The 24,315-nt window shown below is 38.5% G+C and overlaps 4 protein-coding genes across 5 annotated transcripts; 2 read left to right on the plus strand and 2 right to left on the minus strand.

Moving 5' to 3' along the window:
* The first annotated feature begins 6 nt into the window (after nt 1-6).
* Nucleotides 7-5,189, plus strand: LOC128021052 (dolichyl-phosphate beta-glucosyltransferase). The gene is made up of 10 exons (XM_052607936.1): nt 7-312; nt 581-749; nt 2,334-2,380; nt 2,681-2,749; nt 2,855-2,947; nt 3,187-3,300; nt 3,487-3,546; nt 3,646-3,797; nt 3,971-4,056; nt 4,194-5,189. Exons 1-10 carry the CDS (start codon nt 226-228, stop codon nt 4,307-4,309), a joined length of 993 nt encoding a protein of 330 aa, XP_052463896.1. The 5' UTR covers nt 7-225; the 3' UTR covers nt 4,310-5,189.
* A 156-nt stretch (nt 5,190-5,345) lies between these two features.
* Nucleotides 5,346-14,499, plus strand: LOC128021051 (mothers against decapentaplegic homolog 9-like). 2 transcript variants are annotated; one of them, XM_052607934.1, is made up of 7 exons: nt 5,346-6,603; nt 8,035-8,618; nt 8,716-8,973; nt 9,792-9,902; nt 10,991-11,212; nt 12,654-12,910; nt 13,729-14,499. In XM_052607934.1, exons 2-7 carry the CDS (start codon nt 8,204-8,206, stop codon nt 13,870-13,872), a joined length of 1,407 nt encoding a protein of 468 aa, XP_052463894.1. In that variant the 5' UTR covers nt 5,346-6,603; nt 8,035-8,203; the 3' UTR covers nt 13,873-14,499. The 2 variants fall into 2 exon arrangements, with proteins under 2 accessions (XP_052463894.1, XP_052463895.1); XM_052607935.1 differs by having other exon boundaries at nt 9,795-9,902.
* On the minus strand, nt 14,218-20,752 carry LOC128021049 (uncharacterized). The gene has a single exon (XM_052607926.1). The coding sequence runs from the start codon at nt 20,703-20,705 to the stop codon at nt 16,758-16,760; it is 3,948 nt and encodes a 1,315-aa protein (XP_052463886.1). The 5' UTR covers nt 20,706-20,752; the 3' UTR covers nt 14,218-16,757.
* Nucleotides 20,753-21,862: 1,110 nt separating this feature from the next.
* Nucleotides 21,863-24,274, minus strand: LOC128021054 (regulatory factor X-associated protein). The gene is made up of 3 exons (XM_052607938.1): nt 23,655-24,274; nt 23,430-23,540; nt 21,863-22,610 (listed from the first exon to the last, which is right to left on the minus strand). Exons 1-3 carry the CDS (start codon nt 24,009-24,011, stop codon nt 22,515-22,517), a joined length of 564 nt encoding a protein of 187 aa, XP_052463898.1. The 5' UTR covers nt 24,012-24,274; the 3' UTR covers nt 21,863-22,514.
* Nucleotides 24,275-24,315: the final 41 nt, after the last annotated feature.

Genomic DNA, 24,315 nt, shown 5'->3' on the forward strand with positions numbered 1-24,315 from the left:
CTGTGATGATGTGTTTCGTAATGACAACATCCGCATAGGTGTTTCTGTGTGACTGGAAGTAAAGTACAACAATGGAGATGTAACTATTTATTCCGTAATTTAGTACAACACCCATTCATGTTTGTCCCGCCTTGCGAAGTCGCCGAAAGGCTCGTTTTAAGGCAGCTCTGTATGCGTCAGTAGGGTAGTTTAGCTATACACTGCTGACGGCTTCCCTACAGTGCAATGTTTACTGGGACACGGATGATGGATTTCTCTTATTATGACTTATTGCAGTATTCGATGATCCTGTCGCTGATCGTCTTACTATTGGTACATTTATATCATTTTTATCATTAGCATTTTCATATGTGTTTATACATCTTTATATTATATTAGGGTTGTTCTTTGTTTTTATTTTTTATTATTGCTCTTGTTGATTTGTTATTTTGTAAAACAAGTTTTACAAAGCAGTTTTTATGAAAGAAAATGTTTGTTTTTGAAATACTTGTGCATATATAAGTGACACTTTCTTTGAGCTTCACCAATTCGTCCAGTTGAACAAGTTAGTCCCTTGTGTCACACCTGTTGTTGTCTTCAGGTTGTTGTCATACTACATGTCAGTGCTAAGACTGTAGATCAGACTCGACATGAGAAGGAGAAACACTTCTTGACTGCAGATGGCAAGGAGGAGTCTTTTCCCAGTCTGATGGACCCTCCATCGCTGGAGCTGTCTGTGGTTGTTCCGTCATACAACGAGGAACTCAGATGTGAGTTGTTTTGATGGTATATGCAGTTATATGTAGAAACTGATGGTTAAAGGTTTGGAGTAATTAAGGTTTATAAAATGTTTTTAAAATAACTATCTTAAAAGGATAGTTCATCCAAAAATGCAAATTATGCCATCATTTACTCTTTCTTTTTTTTTTATTTGTATAGCGCTTTTTACGATACAAATCATTAGAAAGCAACTTTACAGAAAATTATCAGGAAGGCTATTCCGGAGTTTGGGAGTCAAATGTGAGAAAGCTCTAGCTCTTTTAGCGTTTTGAGACCTTAGGGAGCGTGATGGATTGTAGCGTGATAGAAGACTAGTTAGGTACGCAGGAGCTAAACCATTCAGGGCCTTATAGGTAAGTAATGATAATTGAAACTGATACGGAACTTAATAGGTAGCCAGTGCAGAGAGGGGTAATATGATCATATTTTCTTGACCTGGTAAGGACTCTAGCTGCTGCATTTTGGACTACCTGTAGCTTGTTTATTGAAGAAGCAGGACAAGCACCTAGCAGTGCATTACAATAATCCAGTCTAGAGATCATAAATGCATGAACTAGCTTTTCTGCATCAGAAACAGGTAACATGTTTCGTAGCTTGGCAATGTTTCTAAGATGGAAGAATGCAGTTTTTGTAACGTGGGAAATACGGTTTTCAAAAGACAAGTTGCTGTCTAATATAACACCCAGATTTCTGACTGTAGAGGAAGTAACAGTACATCCGTCTATTTGCTAATTGTAATCTACACGATTCTATGTACTGTTTTTTGGTCATCCAATCTTTTACATTTTTAACACACTCTGTTAGCTTAGATAATTTAGAAGTTTTAGAAATGTACTCACCCTCAAGCCATCCTTGGTGTATATAATTTTTGTTTTTCTTATTTATTTCAGATAAATACAATCAGAGTTATATTTAAAACTGTCAAGCTTTATAATGGCAGTGAATGTTGGTCGAGATTTTGAAGATTTGAGATTTTTTTTTTTATTACACAAACGTGAATGCAGCAAGCGCTTTGCATCTGAATGCCTTTATAAAACCTATGTGGATAACTTTTTATGATGGATGGACAAACATTTTGGGGTTAAAAAAAATATCTCTTTCTAATTGTATACATTTTAAAACTAATTTTTTTTTTTTATAGCAAAGCTGAATTTTTTGCAGGATTCTTAGATGAATAAATAAAAGCATTTTGTTTATTTATTTATTTGCATCACAGTTTCAACAAAAATATTGAGCAACACAACTGTTATGATTTCTGAAGGATCATGTGACACTGAAGACTGGAGTAATGATCTGGAAGATTCACCTTTGCCATCAAAGGAATAAACTACATTTAAAATATATTGAAATAGAAAACAGATTTTTAATTTATGTTTTCATAATACTGTACTTTTGATCAAATAAATGAAACCTTGGTGAGCGTGAGAAAATCTTAATTATTCCAAACTTTTGACCACCAATGTATATAATTTTGGGTTAGCATCCCTACTGGATCCTTATGGCTCAAGATCATTAATATGCTCTTGGAAATAAGAGAATGTATATTGTTAATGCATATCTCTGTCCTATCACAGTGCCTGTTATGATGGATGAAGCCATGGACTACCTGGAGAAAAGACAGGTACAGTATTTAATTGATTTAAATGACTCAATGGCTAAGTTCGGTTTTTCTGATTAAAATATCTGTGATTGTTCTGTTACATATGTACTTACAAAATATAAAGTATAATATCAATAAATGTGTGAGTTCATTTTGGAATCCAGAAATGAATTTTTTCGGATCCTCTTGTGCAGACCAGTTGTTCAATAGTCTGTTTGTGTGTTCCACCACTAGAGGGCAGTGCTGTAACTGAAGTTACACTCGACATGAAATCATAAAATAAAAAAATGAATAAAATCAACCTTCTTGTTGATTTTACAGAAGAAGAATCCAACATTCACCTATGAAGTTATTGTGGTAGATGATGGCAGCAAAGACAAAACTACAGAGGTACTTCTCTTACATATATATATATATATATAATTTATTTATTACAAACAACAATAATAAAATAGTTACTGTGCATGTTTTCAAATTGAATGCTTGTATCCTCAGGTTGCCATGAAATACACAAAGAAGTATGGAGCGCAAAAAGTGAGAGTTTTGACACTGGTGAAGAACCGTGGAAAAGGCGGTGCAGTGAGAATGGTAACAGTACAAAAACACTTAGTTCTTCTTGTGCGATATCCACATTTCAGTTTAAATCTGAAGAAAGACTCACTCAGCTGGGAATATGAACAAACACACTAATTAATCAGTTATATGGCTTGATGCCTGAAGAAGTTCAAATATATGCTCAATCTCAGCTAAAAGCCTTATTTTGCACCCACTTAGGTAATAAATTAGTTGATTGTTGTTTCTTTCTTATTGTGTTTATATTTACTCAGGGAACTCTAAGCTGTCGCGGACGGCTCATTCTTATGGCTGATGCAGACGGAGCGACTAAATTTGCAGACATTGAAAATGTTGAAGAAGGTCTTGAGAGCATCAATGAGAAGCCTGTGAGACTCCACTTTTTGTAAATAAAACTAGACAGGCGGGATATTGCCCATATCTGGGTGGTATGTGGATTAAATCTGTTTGAAGCTTAGCCAGGAGATACGGTTATCAGATTACCAACAGACCTTTCCTTGCCAAGAGACCTCTGAAAAACTCACAACTTTTCTCTTTCTCATGTTTCCATGCAGGATAACATGGTGATCTCCTGTGGTTCCAGAGCTCACCTGGAAAAAGAATCAGTGGCTCAGGTAACAATGTTTCTCAAAATATCGAACTACTGGAGTATAAAAGTTTATGTTCATGAGAAAATTGTCAATACGTTTGCGTTTTCATTCTTCTTGTGACAGCGGTCTCTGTTCCGAACGTTCCTGATGTACGGATTCCACTTCCTGGTGTGGTTCTTCTGTGTGAGAGGGATTCAAGACACACAATGTGGTTTTAAGCTCTTCACTCGTGAAGCTGCCTTGAAAACCTTCTCCAGTCTGCATGTGGAACGCTGGTAAGAGTGTATCAAAGCATCTCTGCAACTTTTGCACACAGCACCAATTCCAAAAAGCACTTTTTAGATAAAGTAATTTTAAACCTTTTTAAATTTGAATCTTTCATTTCTTACATGTTATTGTTATAATTGTTTCAATTTTAACCTTTTAATTAATGTTCTTATCCTTGCAGGGCTTTTGATGTGGAGCTTCTCTTCATTGCTCAGTGTTTTGAAATCCCTGTAGTAGAAGTTGCTGTTAACTGGACAGAGATCGAAGGTTTGTGCTGGCAGATTTGAAATATAATTGCATTTAAATTGCATGTAGGCAATTAAAACTATTTTTAGTATATGTCAGAAAAATGAATGTGATTTCCTCTGTGAGGTAATGAAGACTTGTTTTATGGCACATTTTAGGGTCAAAGTTGGTGCCGTTCTGGAGTTGGCTACAGATGGGTCGGGATCTAGTTTTAATCAGACTGCGTTACCTTACTGGTGCCTGGAGGCTGGAGTCTGAGAGAAAAACTCAGTAGCTCTTGTTACTGCTAGTGTGCTGTTCGTGAGCTAAAGGGGGCCAATGGTTAAACTTACACCCCATTGCCACAAATGAGTGCACTGTGAACACAGTTGGTGAACAGCATTGACATTATATTATGACTGACTGTGCCATGACCACATAAGGGGATTGTCCTTTTGTTTTGTTTTTATGTTATACTGCCATTTCCATCTTTTGTTTTACATACTGTATTAAGTTTCGGTTTGAAAAAGAGGCAGATGGTTCTTAGCCAAATAATAATTAAAAAAAAAGTATAATCAGTTAGGGTTTCTGCATATGCAACTAATTTGAAAATGTTTCATAGAAACAAATGAAGGTAAAGGATCAAATATATATATATATAGTATTTTTATGTTTTTAATTTTTTTGGTCAATCATGCTTATTTGAAAAAAAAAAAAAGATTTGAATGCAGAACATCAAATAATCATTTCTGAGCATGATTTCCATTTTTACAAGAAATGAAAGTAGTGTACATTTAACTGAATGTTTAATATCAGTGCCTTCAAATCCATTTTTAACAAGCTCATCCCATTCATATAAGGTTTAAACACAGTTGACCGACTGAAATGGTCAATGGTCTGGCATGTACTCAGTGCTTTTTTAATGTGGTTTACTCAATGGGCTGCTCTGCACCCTGGAGAGAGTATCCTGTTTGCCCTCCCTTTCTCTCCACCAGGAAGGCATTTGTTCTAATTTAGCCCCTGTATCTTGTCAGCCACTCTTAAGGGCATTTTTCAATATTTTATACTGACACATTTTTTTTACATCAGTGATTTAAGAAGCTATTGATGTATTGCATTTTCCCCGCCCTAAATATAATAGAGCCTCGTCAATAACATAATATGATCTTGTTCAACTTGATTGAAGAGGATCCTTTTGCGGTGCACTTTCATTGGAAGCGAATTCCCCCTGTCAAACTCATTTGATCAAATAGAGCACTAGATATGCGAGCTGTCATTATTGGGAGTATTGTTACGTTCCCCTGCAGTTGTTGTAAACTGTGAAAATGTCAAACTTCTAGACTCTCTGTCGCCATCCTGGCTTGCGTCATTAACTAGACAAGTCACTGTATGCACACAATCGAAATGTATCCATCCGCGCCGAGGAGCGCACGAAAAGTAGAGCTATCGATAAACGATTTGGCACTCCGCCAATCTAGCACTGAAACTTTTTTTATTTTATATTTTAATTTAAACAAGCTTATACTGTTCAAGTGTTAAAATATATCTCGTATGTCTTCACAGAGAATAGAGCATGCTTTTTAAATTATGAACACCTGTTAGTTTTTTTTTTTACTTCGTCTAAATTATTAAATAAAATAGCCTACCTTTTAATTCCAGCGTCCCATATTTAGCGTTGAAATTAGCAGGTTACGAGTTGTGTGGGATAGACCACCTAATTAAGACCCCTCAAAGGATGGCGAAACAAAAGGTTGGGCGATGTCAACTGACACTGAGACGTACTTATTTTTTAAAACATAAGTATATATAACATATTGTTCTACAGGGCACACAAACAACCTTTTAGTATCCGCGAATGTGAGGTTATCCTACAAGTTAATGAGAAGGCGTTCGTTATCATAGGTTGTGTTCCCTTAAGGTTACCATAGCAACAGCGTTTTCTGCGTAACCGAAAAAAAATCTGGTCGCACGTTGACTAAAGTACTACTCTTACTATTTATTACTTTCGTTATGTATTTACGTATAACTAATATTTAAATGGCAGTCATCAAACTACAGTTTGGGTCGCGCTAACGTTACATGAACCTCAACCGATTTTTTTCTTTCCAAATTCTAGCAGGAATTCCTTTGTAAGGTTGACAGCTTGAAAGTATCCGAATAATTAGCGCTCTTGAAAATTAGGCTGAAAAAAGTCAGGAAAACTTATCTTTCACTTTACAACCTCGGTCAAAAAGGTGCATCACTTCCTGTAAAAGGGAAAACAACTGGCCACACTTGTCACCTGACCCTAAAAATGAATTAAAAGTGAAAGGCTGCTGCCCACAATGGCCTGTTTTCTCTCAACAAAAGGCCTGTGAGTGAGTCTCTTTGAATGGGATGAGCCCAGTGTGTCTGACGTCCTGGGAGAGTTCCAGGAGCTGCGGATGAATTCCGCACGAAGGCGCTGAGGCTCCAGTCAGACTGACGCCGCTGCTCTCGGTCCATCCAAACACGCGCGCTGTACACCTCCAGTCGGCGCGAGATTCAGCGCTCGGCTGTTTCGCGGAATTACCCGACAACTCTGATCGTTTTTCGACTCGGCACATTAAGGTAAGGAATAAAACGTGTTAAATAGCACTTTTGATATTGTGTAGCATTTATTTCAGGATTTAAAAAAGACAACTTTTCTAAACTATGAGAACAGGTCCTGACAAGTGTCTGTGTTTTAACTTTTTATTTTTATTTTGTCACACTTTACTTTTTTTTCTCACGTTGAAACTTCTTGCATGTAACATTAGACCGTTTTAACAAGATAGGCTGCTTAAATGTATGCGTTGTTTGGGATGCCACTTGCTGTTTAACGATGCTACTTTATAGAGATACGACGTGACAGTTATTACACCTAGAATGGTTTTTAAATAAGTGCTAAATTTAACATTAAAGCATTTCTTGACGCAAAAAACAAAAACAAAGTGAGGTTGATGGGAAGGATGTGTATGCGCGTTTGCGGGGGAGTTAGGTGATTAAGCCTATCTCAGCACTCAGACTTCCAGACGCCAGTTTCATAAGGACACACTGCCTTTGAGAACAGAGCAGATTAATTCACCCTCAACTGATCTGCCTGCCTGTGCTTATTTGAAACCAAAGCATGATTTCATGCATCGCCTTTAGTCCTATATGGCCTCATTTTCTCCTTTGGTTATTTTATTTTGTTTGGGGTGTGTTAACACCTCTAGTATAGCATGCAGTAATATTTTCAGAAGCTATTATTTGACTAGTCTAGCCAAAGCTGGAAGCATGCATCTCTGGTTTCAAATGCTCAAACGGCATTGATTTTTAGCAGATCGTATTCTGCATCAGAAAGCTTCAGCAAGAGAAGGAGAGGACGAATGAGGTCCAGTGAGAAACACTTTGTTGACAAAAACAATAACTCACCATTAATTCATAAATCCCAGCATGCACAGATGTGCTTCAGGATAAGATCTTAAGATCTGCTTAGGAAAATTTAGTTTTTGCATCAGTAAAATACACCCAAATAGGGCGAATCTCACGAAAGAAAACAACCATGTCAAATTTCAACCCAAAATAATAAGAAGCAAGAAATTATATTTTGCTTAAAGAAAATGAAGCCATTTAGCTTAATACTCATTTAGATTTTAGCATTGTTTGTCTTTTTTTTCTTGACATCAAACGACAATTTGTCACTAATTCACATAACCATGATGCAAAAAGTATTTTTTTCATTTGTGTAAAGTTAAAAAGATTTATTTGACCACAATGTAAATAGTTATATGATTATGTCCATATTTTTTAACTTTTCATTTGTACTGATTTAAATCATTTTTTTAATGTTAATTCAAGTCTAACTAATTAAAGCTTAATTTAAAAGTTTAAAATGTAAAAGTTTAAAATGTAAAATAATTGGATAACTTTTAAAAATGTTAAGTAATTTGAAATTAACAGCAATTAATTAATTGAATGCAAATTCAATTATAATTTTATTAATGCAATTCTGACTTGCTGCTTTGTTTCTTTCACCAGATAAAAAACGTCTGACTGCCTGACGAAAAATCACTGTCAGGGGGTTTATTCTATACCCGCCTGTATCTTGTCTGTAGAGGAATAAACTGAGGCTCCTGGGTTGGAGTGAGTTAAAAGAGATCTGCCCCAAGCTTTGAGAAAAATCCAGTCCCTGGTGTCGCCCCATCCCATGATGCACTCCACCACATCCATCACATCCCTCTTCTCCTTCACTAGTCCAGCTGTGAAAAGGTTGCTGGGCTGGAAACAAGGAGATGAGGAGGAAAAGTGGGCAGAAAAAGCTGTGGATTCCCTCGTAAAGAAACTCAAGAAGAAGAAAGGGGCCATGGAGGAACTGGAAAAGGCTCTGAGCTCTCCTGGCCAGCCCAGTAAATGTGTTACTATCCCTCGATCCCTGGATGGAAGGCTCCAGGTGTCCCATCGTAAAGGTCTGCCGCATGTTATCTACTGCAGAGTGTGGCGCTGGCCGGATCTTCAGTCCCACCATGAGCTCAAAGCACTGGACTGCTGCGAGTTTCCTTTCGGCTCTAAACAAAAGGAGATCTGCATCAATCCATACCATTACCGCCGTGTGGAGACACCAGGTAGAGATCGATACACAAACCACTTTTATTTTTTTTACATATTATTGCTTTATGGATCTGTAAGTTGTGTTCTTACTTTTTTTCTTTTTCTAAACAGTTCTACCTCCGGTCCTTGTGCCACGCCACAGTGAGTTCAATCCCCAGCACAGCTTGTTGGCAAAGTTCCGGAATGCTTCCCTACACAACGAGCCTCTCATGCCCCAAAATGCCACTTACCCAGACTCCTTCCCTGTGATGCCCTGTAGCTCATTCTCTTCATCTCCATCTAGCTCTTTAAACCAGTCCCCGACTGCACACAGCTACCCCAACTCCCCCAGCAGTGCCACTGACACTGGGAGCCCCTTCCAAATTACAGGTACAACAAATGGACACTCAGTAGCAGTGATTTCTCAAGTGTTTTATTGGAAGTTTTGAATCTTAAAGGGTTAGTTCACCCAAAAATGAAAATTATGTTATTAATGACAACCTCATGTCGTTCCAAACCCATAAGACCTCCGTTCATCTTTGGTATACTGTCCATGTCCAGAAAGGTAGTAAATACATCTTCAAAGTAGTCCATGTGACATCAAAGGGTCAGTTAGAATTTGTTGAAGCATCGAAAATACATTTTGGTCCAAAAATTATGACTTTATTCAGCATTGTCTACTCTTCCGTTTCTGTTGTGAGCGTGTTCACAAGACTGCAGTGACGCTGCTGTCGTAAGACGCTACTAACGGGTTATCTATGTTATTGGGCGCACCAGAAAACATGTCAGCAGCATCATACATCTACAGCGTAGTGAACGCACTCACAACAGACCTGGAAGAGAAGACAATGCTGAATAAAATCGTATTTTTTTTTATTTTTGGACCAAAATGTATTTTCGATGCTTCAACAAATTCTTACTGACCCTCTGATGTCACATGGACTACTTTGATGATGTTTTTCTTACCTTTCTGGACATGGACAGTATACCGTACATATATTTTCAGTGGAGGGACAGAGAGCTCTCGGACTAAATCTAAAATATCTTAAACTGTGTTCCGAAAATGAACGGAGGTCTTACAGGTTTGGAATGACATGAGGGTGAGTCATTAATGACATCATTTTCATTTTTGAGTGAACTAACCCTTTCATTTAAGTATAGTGCCAGCGAGTTGCATACATTTATACAATCATCTTGGTCATTCACAGCAGAGACGCCTCCACCACCCTACAGTATAATGGAGACCACTCCATCTGAGGATGTGAAACCTGGAGAGACCTCCAACCCCAATAAACTCATTCTGTCAGCCCCGCATAGAGGTGGGACACTTGACTAAATATACTTACTGTGCTTAATGTACATTGAAATGTGCAAAAGCTTTGAACACACCTCATTTATGTTGTTATTGGTAACTAAAAATGTTGAAAAATTTTTTTTATTGAAATAAAACTGAAAATGTTAATATTAGATGAAAACTCGAGCTTTAAATTAAAATTATACAGAAATATTCACTTGGCAAATAATTGAAATAAATAAAATACATTGAATTACTAAAAAAAATGCAGCTAAATTGAAAGATTAGAAAAAAAGTTATTTAAAAAGTACTAAAATAATTCATTTTAGAATAAAAATAAAATATGAAAAATAGTTATGTAGTGTCAAAAATGTTAAACAATGATGTAGTGTCAAAAATGTTAAACAATTGATATAACATTGACAATGAGCCAATCAAAATCCACCCGACTTTAAAGACCCTGAGTATTTAAAGCTGCAAATGACAAAACTGCAGCTAGCGCTTAAAATCAACATTTTCATGTATCGGTGTGGATGTGTCATATAGTTATTGTTCTTGGTGTTAGCAAGCCTTAACCTATTGGTTTAAAACAAATTCAAGTAAATTTTTAATTAGCGGTGCTCCGATCACGATCGGCCGATTGTTAATGTGCATCTCGTCAGTAAAGCCGGTTCTCTAATCAGCGGTAAATTCCCTCAGGTGTGTGATTTCACATCGAGCAGCTGTTACTACACAGAGCCGTTGTTAACTGAGAAGCTGCGCAAATAAACGCTGAAAATGAAGTGGATTTGCGCATCTTCTCAGTTAACAACGGCTCTGTGTAGTAACAGCTGCTCTATGTGAAATCACGCACCTGAGGGAATTTACCGCGGATTCACCCCTATTTTGAATTTATTAATCTCTATTTATATTTGCATATAAATCTAATTTCTAATTAAAAACATTTTAAGAAGATTAAAACTTTTATTTAAACCTTGAGAAAAATAAAACCAATCTGGTGTGTCCAAACAATGAAAGTGTTTAATAATGATGATGACATTATTTCTAATTAAAATGCATCATGAATATGGTACATAATATGGTGAGATATGATACATTATATTGTTTTTCTAGACTTGAGGCCAGTGTGTTATGAGGAACCAGAATACTGGTGTTCAGTGGCGTATTATGAACTAAACAACAGGGTGGGTGAGACGTTCCATGCCTCTTCCAGGAGCATCCTCGTGGACGGCTTCACGGACCCCTCCAACAACAAGAACCGCTTCTGCCTCGGATTACTATCCAACGTCAACCGAAACTCCACAATTGAACACACTCGCAGACACATAGGCAAAGGTTTGTTTCAAGTTTTACATTTCTTTTTTTTTCTTCTATTTTTGTGTTTGATGAGGTTTTTTGTATCAGAAAAAAGACAGGACACTCAGTTGTTCTGAGAAAACCAAGCTGCTGATAATGTCTTCCATGAGTTGATTAAGTTCCAAGAGAAAGCAATAAAAAGAAAAAATTACCAGTTGCTGGACACTGTTTTATTGCACCAGATAGTGCTTTCCAGTCAACACTGCACTTCAGAAAGCCAGCGAGACTGATAGAGTCCACATTATCCAAATGTTGGCTTTTCTCAGGGCACTAGATGAGCGTCACCGTGCCAGTGTTGGAAAGACATTAAGTGTTGTCATAAGTTACAGCAGTGACAGGGAGAAATATGCACACATACACACAGATGGACGGAGGCCAAGTGTGAGTTCTATCTGCTTGTGTGAGAGATCCTGGTGGGAAGAGCGCCAAGGACAATGACAAAATCCAGGTTGGGATGCTTCAGGAGAGTGGAGATTATTAAGGTTTCCGCTTGGCACGTGATAAAACGTGATGAATGCTGGGTTTGTGGATAATGGTTTCTGGGATTTACCAAGTTCAAATGTGGATATACTGTTTTATGTGTGAACTTTGTGCTTGTGCTAACGATGTTAAGCTGTTAAAGGACCTGTTGTTTTAGCATTATTTATATACTGTTATACTTTTTATAAATATTATCAATGAGCTTTTTTTTTTCAGTTTATATTTTAATTTGAGTTAGATTTTCAATCATTTTTTGTGCCTTTTTTAATACTACTATTTAAGTTTAATGTATTTCTGTATAAGTTAAATTTATTTGTACTTCAGTTTTAGTTTTTATTTATTTGCACTTAGTCAATTGAGTGCTTCATCTTAAATGTATTTCAGTTAGATGCCAAGGCAGCATTTACATTTATTTTGTTTTTCATCTAATATTTATATTTGATTTTTTTCCAACTTTATTTTAATTAACAGAAATGCTATAATAGTTCATTTTAGCTAATGATGTGTCTTAAATGCTTATGGTATCTGTCTATAGTGAATTCATAATTCTAGGTTGGCGATTACACACCTAAATCTGACTTTGTTTTCAAGAAAATTTTATTATTATGGAAATTAAATGTATGAGAACAAACAAAACGTATTTCTGTTGTGTAATAAAGTAACTGTTTACATCGTAGAATAGAACAAGACTGAACACAAGTTTACTAAAATAATGACTTGTAAAAAAACAATTTACAAAAATAACTTCTTGACTATTGGTTTAGTGATGCCAGTAGATTCAGAAAGCTCTTTAAGAAAAAGAACATTTGAAACAATTATATACATTTTTTAAAGTGACAAGATCAGGAATGTGCATTAAGTAAGATACAAGTACATTCCAGGTACATGTTTATGACTTAAAACGATAAATGTGCATTTTTTTTTTCCTCTTTTGTTTTAGGTGTGCACTTGTATTACGTCGGAGGGGAGGTGTACGCAGAGTGTCTGAGTGACAGCAGTATTTTCGTACAGAGTCGGAACTGTAACTACCAGCACGGTTTCCATCCCACCACTGTCTGCAAGATCCCGAGTGGATGCAGCCTGAAGATCTTCAACAACCAGCTGTTTGCCCAGCTGCTGTCTCAGTCGGTAAATCATGGCTTCGAGGTGGTGTATGAACTTACCAAGATGTGCACCATCAGGATGAGCTTTGTCAAGGTAAGAGGTTTATACGGAATATGTTGTCCATCATGAGCGGCTAATAAAGGTCATGTTAACACCCTAGCAGCCACCTGAAACAGCATAGCAACACCCTGCCTACCACCAGCAAAAGAACCAACTCATTAGAGTCACTAGTTACACTGGGAATAGTTATCTACACTGGGAATAAAAGAACTGATTCTCGGTACCCAAGCATAGAATAAAAAATTTTCTTTTAAAATCCAAAAATCAACTTTTATAGTTTATTCTAAATATGAATAGAATAATATGCAGTTTTTAAATAAGATTCTGTTGTCAAGCTTATTAACCAACAGTATGGTTGAAAGGTGCTGTTTAGCATTATCACAATACAGAAAGAGCATCAACGTCATTCACAAGCTAACAGCAGAGGTGTTTAGCACTTCCAAATAGAATATCTTCTATGTGTTGCTATGCAAACATGATAGGTAGTTATTCTAATCTCTGGCTTACTATTTTATGGCTCTTGCTCTGCCAAAACACACTGTGGATCCCATAGCTCTAGAGTTTTCCAGTTACTGTCTGATACGACACATGCAATATTCCGTCTGATTTGTATGTATGCAAACAAAAAAACTACAAATTGTGAAATATTTCTGTTAAATTATGAAGTGGAAGAGTTGTAGGTTTTTTTGCAATTCATTTTGCTACAGGACAATTGGAAATGATTTGCATGCATTAATTTTATATTTTAAAATTTTTATAATATTGTTGTTGATTTGCTTTTAAACTTGTTTGCTGCTTTAGTTGTAGCAGACACGCCCAATGATTGAGAATGAAATCTGTCCTCTTCCCAGGGCTGGGGAGCAGAATACCACCGTCAGGACGTCACCAGTACCCCCTGCTGGATAGAAATCCACCTGCACGGGCCGCTGCAGTGGCTAGACAAAGTTCTGACCCAGATGGGCTCCCCACACAATCCTATTTCCTCTGTGTCCTAATGCATTACAGAACAAGAGGAATATAGTTCTCCTATAGACATTTATAGCACTCCCCAAGACACATAATGCTCTTTCTCTTGTTAAAGTATCTTTTCAGTGGATTTTATGGTACTTCTATAGGACCAGCCAGGAAATATGTACAATATCATGCTGTTAAATAAGCAGTGGTTAGATAAATGTTACATTGTTTCATATATATATATATATATATATATATATATATATATATATATATATATATATATATATATATATATAAACACTACCACTTCAGAGCATGTAGTAGCTGAGATCAATTCAGACAGAATCTTTCTAATAGGAAGCCAAAGAAATGTTAGTAGTATGTTACTTGATCTGGAATTGTTTTATTTATGTCTTATTTTTGCTAATATGTGCCTTTTATAACATTTCATGTTGTATTTCATTTGCGTCAGCTTTCTTGATCTAGTTTATTTTCTAACCCAAACACAAATATGAAAAAGTTGAACAATTCATAAGTATTAATGCTTTTAAAGCTGAGAGCCACAGGTTATCAGTTTTCACAAGATCAATAAAACTTCATTTGATAGCTCTTAGCAACTTACTGAGTTTACTCCATGTTTAAAATAATAAAGCTGATTGAACAGTTCTGTTTGTACGCTGTTACTTCCAGCTACACGGTCAAGTTGTGGCAAAAAAATAAAATGTAGCTTGCACTGGTCACATTATTACAGATTAGATTAAGATTAAAAAAAGCTTTTTTATGATAACAGCTGCTGTTTCATATTTCCTATAATTAATGTAATGGCGATCGTACCACAAAAAAAACATTTGAGGGAATTTGAAGTCGTCTCCAACGCGTAATGGTGCAAGAAATCAGGTCTCCCATGGCACTCGATTAACACTTTATTCAATGAAGAATATAATTACTTACAAACACTGCTGCTTGCATTACTGATGTCAATTGAGCTCATCCATATACAACATTAAACATAGTGCCAATAGCTGAACATGATCAAACCACACCTGCACGCATGCACGGTTGAAAAACTATGTGGCTTCTCCTGATCGTCCTACCTCTGGCTCACCTGTGTCTTAATCATATAGCCTCCACAACTAGCATAATGCCATGCCTATGCCCCCTAGTGTGCAGGTGGAAGAACGTCACCCCCATGCAACTTACCACCAACAAAAAACATAACACATCAGAATTGGCTACAACACACCGGCCCCTGATTGTTACTCTATAATAATGTAACAATTAAACACCATACAAACAATGGAGCCAATAAAATATCCATCATGCACATATGGGCTTTTAGTTCATAATGTCCATGTATACATCAATCTTTATCCCGCTTCTTGCAGAAGACAAATCTTTGTGACTGGTCTTTCCAGAATGTTGCATTTGGTCTGAACTTTAACAGACCGCACAAGTCCCCGTGGGTCAGGAAAGGTCTGCAGTACTTTCCCTAACATCCAGGATCCACGAGGGGCAGTAGAGTCTGCCACAATGACTATGTCTCCAATGATGAAGCTTCTCTTGTCCTTAGACCACCGTTGTCGTTCCTGTAACAGAGGTAAGTACTCCCGGATCCATCTGTGCCAGAAGAGATCCGATAAGAACTGAACTTGCCTCCAACGTCGTTTTGTGTATAAATCACTCTTCTCAAAAAGCCCAGGTGGGAGTGCAGGTTTGCCTTTCAACAAGAGGATGTGATTTGGGGTCAAGGGTTCCAGATCATTAGGATCATTTGACAATTTAGTGATTGGACGGTCATTCAATATGGCTTCCACCTCACATAAAAGAGTCTGTAATCCCTCATCATCCATACTTTGCTGATGAAGGACTGAGTTCAGCACCTGTCTGACCATACGAATGATTCGTTCCCATGTTCCACCATGATGTGATGCAGTAGGAGTGTTGAAGCTCCATTTCACTCCTGACTGAAGTAATGCCTTTTGAATTTTTTGATGATTAAGAGCAGACAGAGCCTCTCTTAGCTCACGTTCTGTACCAACAAAATTAGTTCCATTATCTGATCTGATGTGCAATACCTGGCCTCTTCTAGATATGAATCTGCGCAGTGCATTGATGCAAGAACTGGTATCCAATGAATATGCCATTTCCAAATGCACTGCCCTACTGGCCATGCAGGTAAAGATAACACCATAGCGCTTTATAAAGCTGCGGCCTCTCTTCACTTCAAAAGGCCCGAAGTAGTCAACACCCACACTTGTGAATGGTGGGAGGTCAGGTTGAATTCTGTCTTTTGGCAAATCTGCCATCTTTTGTTCACCCAGCCTCCCTCTAAAGCGTCTACAAATGACGCAAGATGAAATAATCTTTCTAGCAGCAGCATTTGCACTGGTAATCCAATACCGCTGACGAAGTCGAGAAAGCAGGTGATTTCTTCCACAATGTCCTAACTGCTCATGAATGTGGCGAAGAATGAGAGTGGAGATATGTTGGTCTTTAGCTAAAATGACTGGATGTTTCATGCCCTCAGGCATTGCTGCTCTACTGAGCCTTCCACCCACTCTCAATAGCCCCTTTTCTAATACTGGATCAAGTTTGTAAATATGACTGCTTTTCTTCACTCCAGATGTTCCCTCTTTCAAAACAGTTATTTCCTCATTGAACCGGTCTAATTGACAGTATCGAATGATGGCATTTTCAGAGGTTTCAAGATTTTCAGGGGACATGATTTGACCAGTCAGTGTGGTTCTGAATATTTGCATCTCCTTTTCCACTTTGTTCTTTTGTTGAATTATATCAAGTCCACTGCTGGACACAGAAGCTTGTATTTCTCTTCTCTTCTGACTTAACAGCAGCAACATCTTTCTCACCTGTAGAAAACAAGCAACTGAAATCTTTAGCCTTTTCCATGAAGAGAAATAATTTATCAACTGATTTGTTGAATTCTGTGCATCTGTGTTGACAGTGTTACATTTAGGACATCTTTAATGACTACAGCATTAACTGTAGCCTCTCTTTTGACCTCTGGGTCATCACTGCTGACAGAGACAGAATCCACAATGTTAACAGGCCATTCCCTTTCATTCTTTAGAAGAAAATCTGGGCCATGGATCCATCTGCTGCCTGTGAGCAGGTACTCAATTTTTACCCCACGTGAAGCCTCATCAGCAGGATTCTGCTTTGTATCAACATACCTCCACTGTGAAACAGCAGTGGTTTCTCTTATTGTTGAGATCCTATTGGCCACAAAGGTATGAAAACGCTTTGTTTCATTCCTAATGTACTTTAGTACAGTTGTGCTGTCGCTCCAAAAAGTAGAATTCTCCAACTCCAGCTGCAATTCTGTTTTCAACATCCTATCAATTCGAACTGCAAGCACAGCAGCAGTTAGTTCCATCCTTGGGATTGTCACTTTCTTTAATGGAGCAACTCTTGCTTTTCCTAGAATAAAGGCAAGATGAATTTTCTTCTTGTCATTCTGCATCCTCAGGTATGATACTGTACCATATCCGTCCTCGCTGGCATCAGAGAAGTGATGTAATTGGGCACTGGTAAGCGGTCCAAAATCTTTTGGCTTAATGCATCTTGGTATGCTAAATGTACTAAGCTTTCTTAAATCTTCTAGCCACCCTACCCACTGTAGTTGGCAGTTTGGGGAAATGTGATCATCCCAACCACAGTTCAACCTACAGAGATTTTGCAGCATCAACTTGGCAGGTAAAGCAAAGGGTGCTAAAAATCCAATGGGATCGTACACGGAGCTTATTACAGACAAGATACCTCGTCTTGTCAGTGGTCTTTCCTGGACTGCCATTTTGAACCTAAAGGTGTCAGTTTCTGCACACCATTGCAGTCCAAGTGTTCTCTCGACAGGGAGATTATCTCTGTCGAGATTCAATTGTTTCACTTCTTTAGCTCTTTTTTCCATATCAATAGATTCCAACACTGACCTGCTGTTGCTAATCCATTTCACCAGCCGAAACCCCCCCGACTGGCATACAGTTGTCAGATCTCTTACCAGGGCTATGGCCTCTGCTTCTGAAGGTAGGGACTTCAAGCAGTCATCCACATAGAAATTGTGCTTGATCGTGTCCGTCACGTGTACTGGAAACTTTGCCCTGTTGTCCTCAGCGGTTTTTCTTAGGGCAAAACTGGCACAGCTGGGTGATGATATTGCACCGAACAGATGAACAATCATTCTATATTCAGTAAGATGTTGTGTTAATTCGCCAGTTGGCCACCACAGGAAGCGAAGAAAATCAACATCCTGTTTTGTCACTTTAACTTGATGATACATCGCCTGTATATCAGCCATCACTGCTACAACTTCTTGACGAAACCTAATCAGAACTCCAAGCAATGAATTTGTCAAATCAGGTCCCTGAAGTAGCTGACTGTTGAGCGACATCCCCTTAAAGCTTGCACCACAGTCAAATACTACCCGCAATGTTCCCTTTTTTGCATGGTACACGCCATGATGCGGGACGTACCAGACTTTTCCTTCTTTTCCTTTCCTTTGATTTTCTGGCACCTTTTCTGCATATCCTTTATTTATGACATCACTCACAAAGTGAGTATATTCTTCTTTAAAGGTAGCATTTTTCATTAATTTCCTTTTCAAACAGAGGGCCCTTTGTTCAGCAACATGACGGTTGTTGGGCATGATAACATTTTCCTCCCTGAAAGGTAATCTCATGCAGTAATGACCATTGCAGAGTTCAACTGAACGGTTCATGATCTCCATAAACTTGACATCTTCTCTAGACATTTCTGGCTTTTCCTCTGTTAATTTCTCATTAAAGTCATGGTTATATTGCTTCACCAACAGTTCCTCTATGTTAGCAATAGATATTCGATTGACTGTACTGGTAGGGTAGCTACTTCCAGTCTCATTGCCTCCTCTTAGTGGTCCATTAATAACCCATCCCAATAGGGTTCTGACAGCATAAGGTCCTCCATCCTTGCTGTTTACCACTTGCCATGGTTCCATTACTTTTGAAACGTTGGTTCCAATCAATAGATCCACATCTGCATTGATGACAGGAATTTCCACAGAGTGTAAATGTGGCCAGGCACTTAGCTCTTCTTGTCGTGGAATGTTATCACGAGTCACAGGCATCACATATTGTGTAAATACATCAGGCAATTCAAAGAAAGTATTACTATTGAGTGCAGATACTTCCAGTCCTGAGATGATATGACTGTCGACAAACTTTTCTTGACTCATGGTTCTCAACAGGATCTTGGCATTTTTTCCTCTCACCTTTAGTTCCCTCATGAGTCGATCAGAGCAGAAGGTGGCTGTGCTGCCTGGATCTAAAAATGCATAGGTTTTCAACACCTTACTACCTTTTACAGCCTTGATTTGTACAGGCACAATTGGCAAAACACAGTCTTGCACACCGGCCCCTATATGGCCACAAGTCTTAGGAGAAACTACATGACTTGTTTCTTGGTGTGTGTCCTCTAATTTGATTTCCTTTTCCTTTGAATGAATATGGAGGCAGGTAGGATGTTTCAGGTTACACAACTTGCAAGATAGACGTCTATGACAGTCTTTGCTCATGTGTCCAACAGTCAAACACCCAAAACAAACACCTTTCACCTTTAGAAAATCTATTTTCTCTCTGTGCAGCTTCTTTTCTAGTCTGGGGCAACACTCTAATCTGTGACCCTCCTCACACAGCAGACACGTCACCTTTGTTGACTTGGTTAAATTTTTCTCTTCTAAGACTTGATGTGTGTTTCCAGTAGTAACAGCTTCCACAGAGGTAGCAAAACTGCTTCCCCTTCCCTTGAAGCGAACATGGGGAACTTTATGGCCAACATGATATTTTGATGGTAAGATGGATGCATCCTGAATATTTCCAAAGAGTGGATCAGAGGCAATAGATACTTGCCTCTCAAGAAAACTGACAATGTCACTGAAACCTGCTTGACGACAGTGCCTCTCCTGCAAGTCATAAGCAGTGTTTCTCCACCTTTCCCTCAGTTTATATGGTAGCTTCAAAATTATAGCACGCATATTGGATGGCATATTCATCTCTGTCATGTAGCTAATGTCCTCCATTGCATTACAACAAACCCGTAGAAACAAAACAAAGGCTTGCAAGCCCTTGACATCTTCTGCTTTCACTGGTGACCATCCCAGAGCTTTCTCCATGTAAGCTGTGGCAATTCTTTGTTCATTTCCAAAGCATTTCTGAAGAAGTGTCTTAGCTCTTTGATACCCCCTTTCAGGTGGCATGTGTTGACAGCCCTTGACCAGCTCCTTAGGTTGTCCTTTGGTGTACTGCTCTAAAAAGTACAAGCAATCTTGATTGCTAGCAGCCTTTCCTTCTACTCCATTTTCAAATGCTCTAATGAATGTTCTGTACTCGAGAGGATCTCCATCGAAGGTTGGTATATCCCTTGGGGGTAATGATAGTGAAGACTGCTGCTGTACTAGCAAAGCAGTGATGTCGTTTTGCCTTTGCATAATAGTGAGAAAATTTTGTTGTTCCACGTTGGTTTGCACTAAACCATCACGCTGCATGGACTCCTGCGTGGAAAGCATAGCCGTTTCCGGTGTATGATATGTGGTGTGATTGGTTTGTTGAGGTTTATGAAGCAGAGCATGAACCTGTGTTCCACCTTGTTGAAAACTGGTTTCTTTAGATCGTGCCTTAGTTGACACTGTGGCTTTAGTGCCTCCTTTTGGTGGATAATTTAACTGATGGCTTGAATCCTTGAGACATGTTTCCATTGACACTGAGGCTTTACTGCCTCCTTTTGGTGGATGATTGAAATGATAGCTTGAACTTTGTGGAACAAATTCCATAGCAGAGGATCTAAGAGAGGATTTGTACTCTGACCTTTTCAGATATGAATTCATTCCATCAGAATGTGCACTGGAGCTTTGCACATCAGAACCTCTGTACTTAAGCACCGTAACCTTCGCTGTGTGAGCAGCAATTTGACTTTGCAATTCAAGCACCTCCTTCTTTTGTCTAATTTGTTCCTCCTGTACCTCCAGTTCATGCTTTTCTTTTAGGGTAGCTGCCCTAGCAATAAGAGCGGCTCTTTCAGCCTCTGCTTTAAGGTACGCAGAGGAGGTTGATGACCTTAAAGACCTATGGCTGGAGCAAGAAGCTGATGTACACCGTTTTTCATTAACATTAGAAATACTGTCATTTGGACCGATCTCATCAGTGATCACAGTTGTATGTTGCACAGCGTTATCAACCTCACCATCAACAACATCATCACCACCATCATTTTCATCAACCTTGCATTGCTCCTTGGAGTCAAGCAACCACCCTTCAATTCTTTTTATCATTTCTGTATTACTGTTCATTTCGATTTCAAACCATTTATTTTGTTTTGACATTTCCTCATTTGGTAACAAAGGTTTCAATGATTCATGCAACTCTGTTGTTTCCACACTCAATTTTAAAAAGGTATCATATGTCATCTGTACCTCAGACACATTGGGTTTTGAAAGCATCCATTGCTCAACTTCCTTTCTTAGTTTATACAGTTTTTTTATCCTAAGGTTCCTTTCCTTTTGATGTGATATTATTTTTTCTTCCAAAGCTTTAACAGTGAGTTTAACTGGTCTTTTACCAAGTTCATTCTCCGTTTCACCTTGATTGACAGGTGCATTCAAGTCCACGTTACTCATTATGATGATTAGACAAGCTGCCAAAGACTTTATTTTAGAATTGAGACAGAATTTACCTATATCCTGATTGTGAGAAGTCCACTCTCTTCCACACAACTTATAACAATTCCAAAACAATCCTACCGTTATTCTCCAGCGTTGCTTTTAGCCACTTTCATTTCCCAGCGTCCAATTTCACCTGTCGGTGTTCAATCATTAGAATCAGCTGGAGTGCTGTGCTTCTGCCCTCCAACATCCGCGCTATCCGTCCATTGAAGCGAAGTTTTTCAACTTAATGTAATGGCGATCGTACCACAAAAAAAACATTTGAGGGAATTTGAAGTCGTCTCCAACGCGTAATGGTGCAAGAAATCAGGTCTCCCATGGCACTCGATTAACACTTTATTCAATGAAGAATATAATTACTTACAAACACTGCTGCTTGCATTACTGATGTCAATTGAGCTCATCCATATACAACATTAAACATAGTGCCAATAGCTGAACATGATCAAACCACACCTGCACGCATGCACGGTTGAAAAACTATGTGGCTTCTCCTGATCGTCCTACCTCTGGCTCACCTGTGTCTTAATCATATAGCCTCCACAACTAGCATAATGCCATGCCTATGCCCCCTAGTGTGCAGGTGGAAGAACGTCACCCCCATGCAACTTACCACCAACAAAAAACATAACACATCAGAATTGGCTACAACAATTAATTTAAAACTCCTTAATGACACTACATGTGGCTGAACATGATGGCTATTCAAATGGATTGTTACTATACAGTAGATTTAGCTGCAAATTCATTTCATGATCTCCAAGAGCTTGATGATAACAGCAGTACTATTAGATCCTTGTCAGATATCCCAGTTTTCTGAATGCAGTGTTGATAGTCTACACACCACTGAGGATGGCTGCAGGTCATAGATGCTCACAGTTCCCACATGAATATAGAATACTGCTCATTTAAAAATGTCTGTGAACATGTGACTGCATTAAATCCTCGACAGGGTGAGTAAAACATCTTCAGTCTTCAGTAGTTGTGCTGTGTTTGAGCTTGATTCTGTGTGGTCAGTAAACGCTGCTGCTGCTGAAGGAAACTGATGACTTCTGGACTCCTCAGCAGAGACTGAAACCCAAAAACAACACAACATCAGCTAATGATAAGTTACGGGGTCGTGGCCTAGTTGTTAGAGAGTTTGACTCCTAACCCTAGGGTTGTGGGTTCGAGTCTCGGGCCGGCAATACCACGACTTAGTTGCCCTTGAGCAAGGCACCGAACCCCAAACTGCTCCCCGGGCACCGCAGCATAAATGGCTGCCCACTGCTCCAGGTGTGTGTTCACTGCTGTGTGTGTGTGTGTGTGTGTGCACTTTGGATGGGTTAAATGCAGAGCACAAATTCTTGGCTGAATGACACGTCACGTTACGGCTAAAAAATAATATTTGGTTAATATAAATATTTAGGACTCATAAAAAAATGGAGATATTTAAAAAATGAAAAAATAGTTGAGTTAAATGTTATTAGTTTAATTTGTTAATTGTATTAATTTATTATTTTAGTTATGGTTAAACTTATACGATAAAAAAAAATAAAGCAGAAATAAAGTAAGAAATATTAGATGAAAACAATGAAAAATTATGTTAGTAATTATTCAAATGTAACATTTGGTAACAAACAAGTTTAAGGTGAAAAATAAATTAACTGGGGGGATAAATAAAGACCAAAACATGAAATAAAAATTATTTAAAAATAATATAAAAAATACATCAAAAGCACATAATAAAATGACTAAAATAAACAAATTAAAATGAAATCCAGAACTATAAAGATAAAACCAATTTAGACTAACAACAACCATAATAGTATATCGATAATATAAAAATAACACTGCTCTATATGACTAAAACTACTCTAGAGCCACCCCCAAGTGTTTCCATGCTCTTACCAGTCTCTTCTGGTTCAGCACCTGCTCGATGAGGGACGGTCTGCTTGGTCTGTCTCCTATGGTACCCAGCCGTTGCTTAGTAACAGATACAGGCCTCTCCTCCGAGCCCTCCTTCACATCACGAACAGAGAAAACAGTTTGAAACAAGCCTATAATGTTGAGATAAAGGCTAAAGTTCATACATCAGCTGAAGTTGTTATTTATCCCAAATAAGCGTTTCCTTACTTCTAGTTTTCCCGAGGACATGGCCTGGTCGCTTTTCTTTTTCTTATACTTGTCCTTGTACATTTTATTCCGGTGTTTTTTGCACATCCAGGGTTTCCTTGCTTTGGCCACCTGCGTCGTGGTCTCCGTGCAGCCGTCATAGGTGCAGGTCTTGGGCACGTTCTCGCTCTCCCCGGACGTGTCGTCGTCGTTGAGCTCCTCCGGACTGACCGCGCCGTCTCTCGGCTCCGGCGCGTCGCTCTCTTCGCCCGGGTCTTCCGCGTCGTACGGGAAGCTCTCCTGGTCGGACGGAGTGGTGCTGCTGTGCTGGTCGTCTTTACCCGTGTTTGTCCAACTTAGATGAACGCTGTCGCTCATTATGTCTTTTCAGAGTAAAACCCAAATTCTCACCTGTCATCCGACCTTTATGAACGTACTGACCAGACGTGGCTTTTTAGTGAACTCGGCACACTATAAATGAGGATTAAGATAATTAAATATTAGTGTCATTAAAAATACCGCATTTTTAAATAAAACTATCCTAATAAATAAGACCTACACCCTGCTTACACGCATTAAAAAAATATGAGCTGTGAAGGACTCCTGTCACAACAAAAAACAAATGATGGCCGTGCAGAAATAGAGCAATGAAACTGACGTTGCGCCCTCTAGCGGCACCACG

The sequence above is a fragment of the Carassius gibelio genome, chromosome A10, assembly GCF_023724105.1.
Source record: "Carassius gibelio isolate Cgi1373 ecotype wild population from Czech Republic chromosome A10, carGib1.2-hapl.c, whole genome shotgun sequence".
In the NCBI taxonomy this organism is placed as follows: domain Eukaryota; kingdom Metazoa; phylum Chordata; class Actinopteri; order Cypriniformes; family Cyprinidae; genus Carassius; species Carassius gibelio.

Coding starts and splice junctions, on each gene's coding strand:
- LOC128021052 (XM_052607936.1), top strand. CDS start 226: ATGTTTACTGGGACACGGATGATGGATTTCTCTTATTATGACTTATTG. Junction 2,750..2,854: donor GCAAAGACAAAACTACAGAG/GTACTTCTCTTA, acceptor TTGTATCCTCAG/GTTGCCATGAAATACACAAA. Junction 4,057..4,193: donor TAACTGGACAGAGATCGAAG/GTTTGTGCTGGC, acceptor GGCACATTTTAG/GGTCAAAGTTGGTGCCGTTC.
- LOC128021051 (XM_052607934.1), top strand. CDS start 8,204: ATGATGCACTCCACCACATCCATCACATCCCTCTTCTCCTTCACTAGT. Junction 9,903..10,990: donor TCTGTCAGCCCCGCATAGAG/GTGGGACACTTG, acceptor TTGTTTTTCTAG/ACTTGAGGCCAGTGTGTTAT. Junction 11,213..12,653: donor TCGCAGACACATAGGCAAAG/GTTTGTTTCAAG, acceptor CTTTTGTTTTAG/GTGTGCACTTGTATTACGTC.
- LOC128021049 (XM_052607926.1), bottom strand. CDS start 20,705: ATGAATTCATATCTGAAAAGGTCAGAGTACAAATCCTCTCTTAGATCC.
- LOC128021054 (XM_052607938.1), bottom strand. CDS start 24,011: ATGAGCGACAGCGTTCATCTAAGTTGGACAAACACGGGTAAAGACGAC. Junction 23,541..23,654: donor TGTCCTCGGGAAAACTAGAA/GTAAGGAAACGC, acceptor CGTGATGTGAAG/GAGGGCTCGGAGGAGAGGCC. Junction 22,611..23,429: donor TGCTGAACCAGAAGAGACTG/GTAAGAGCATGG, acceptor TTTGGGTTTCAG/TCTCTGCTGAGGAGTCCAGA.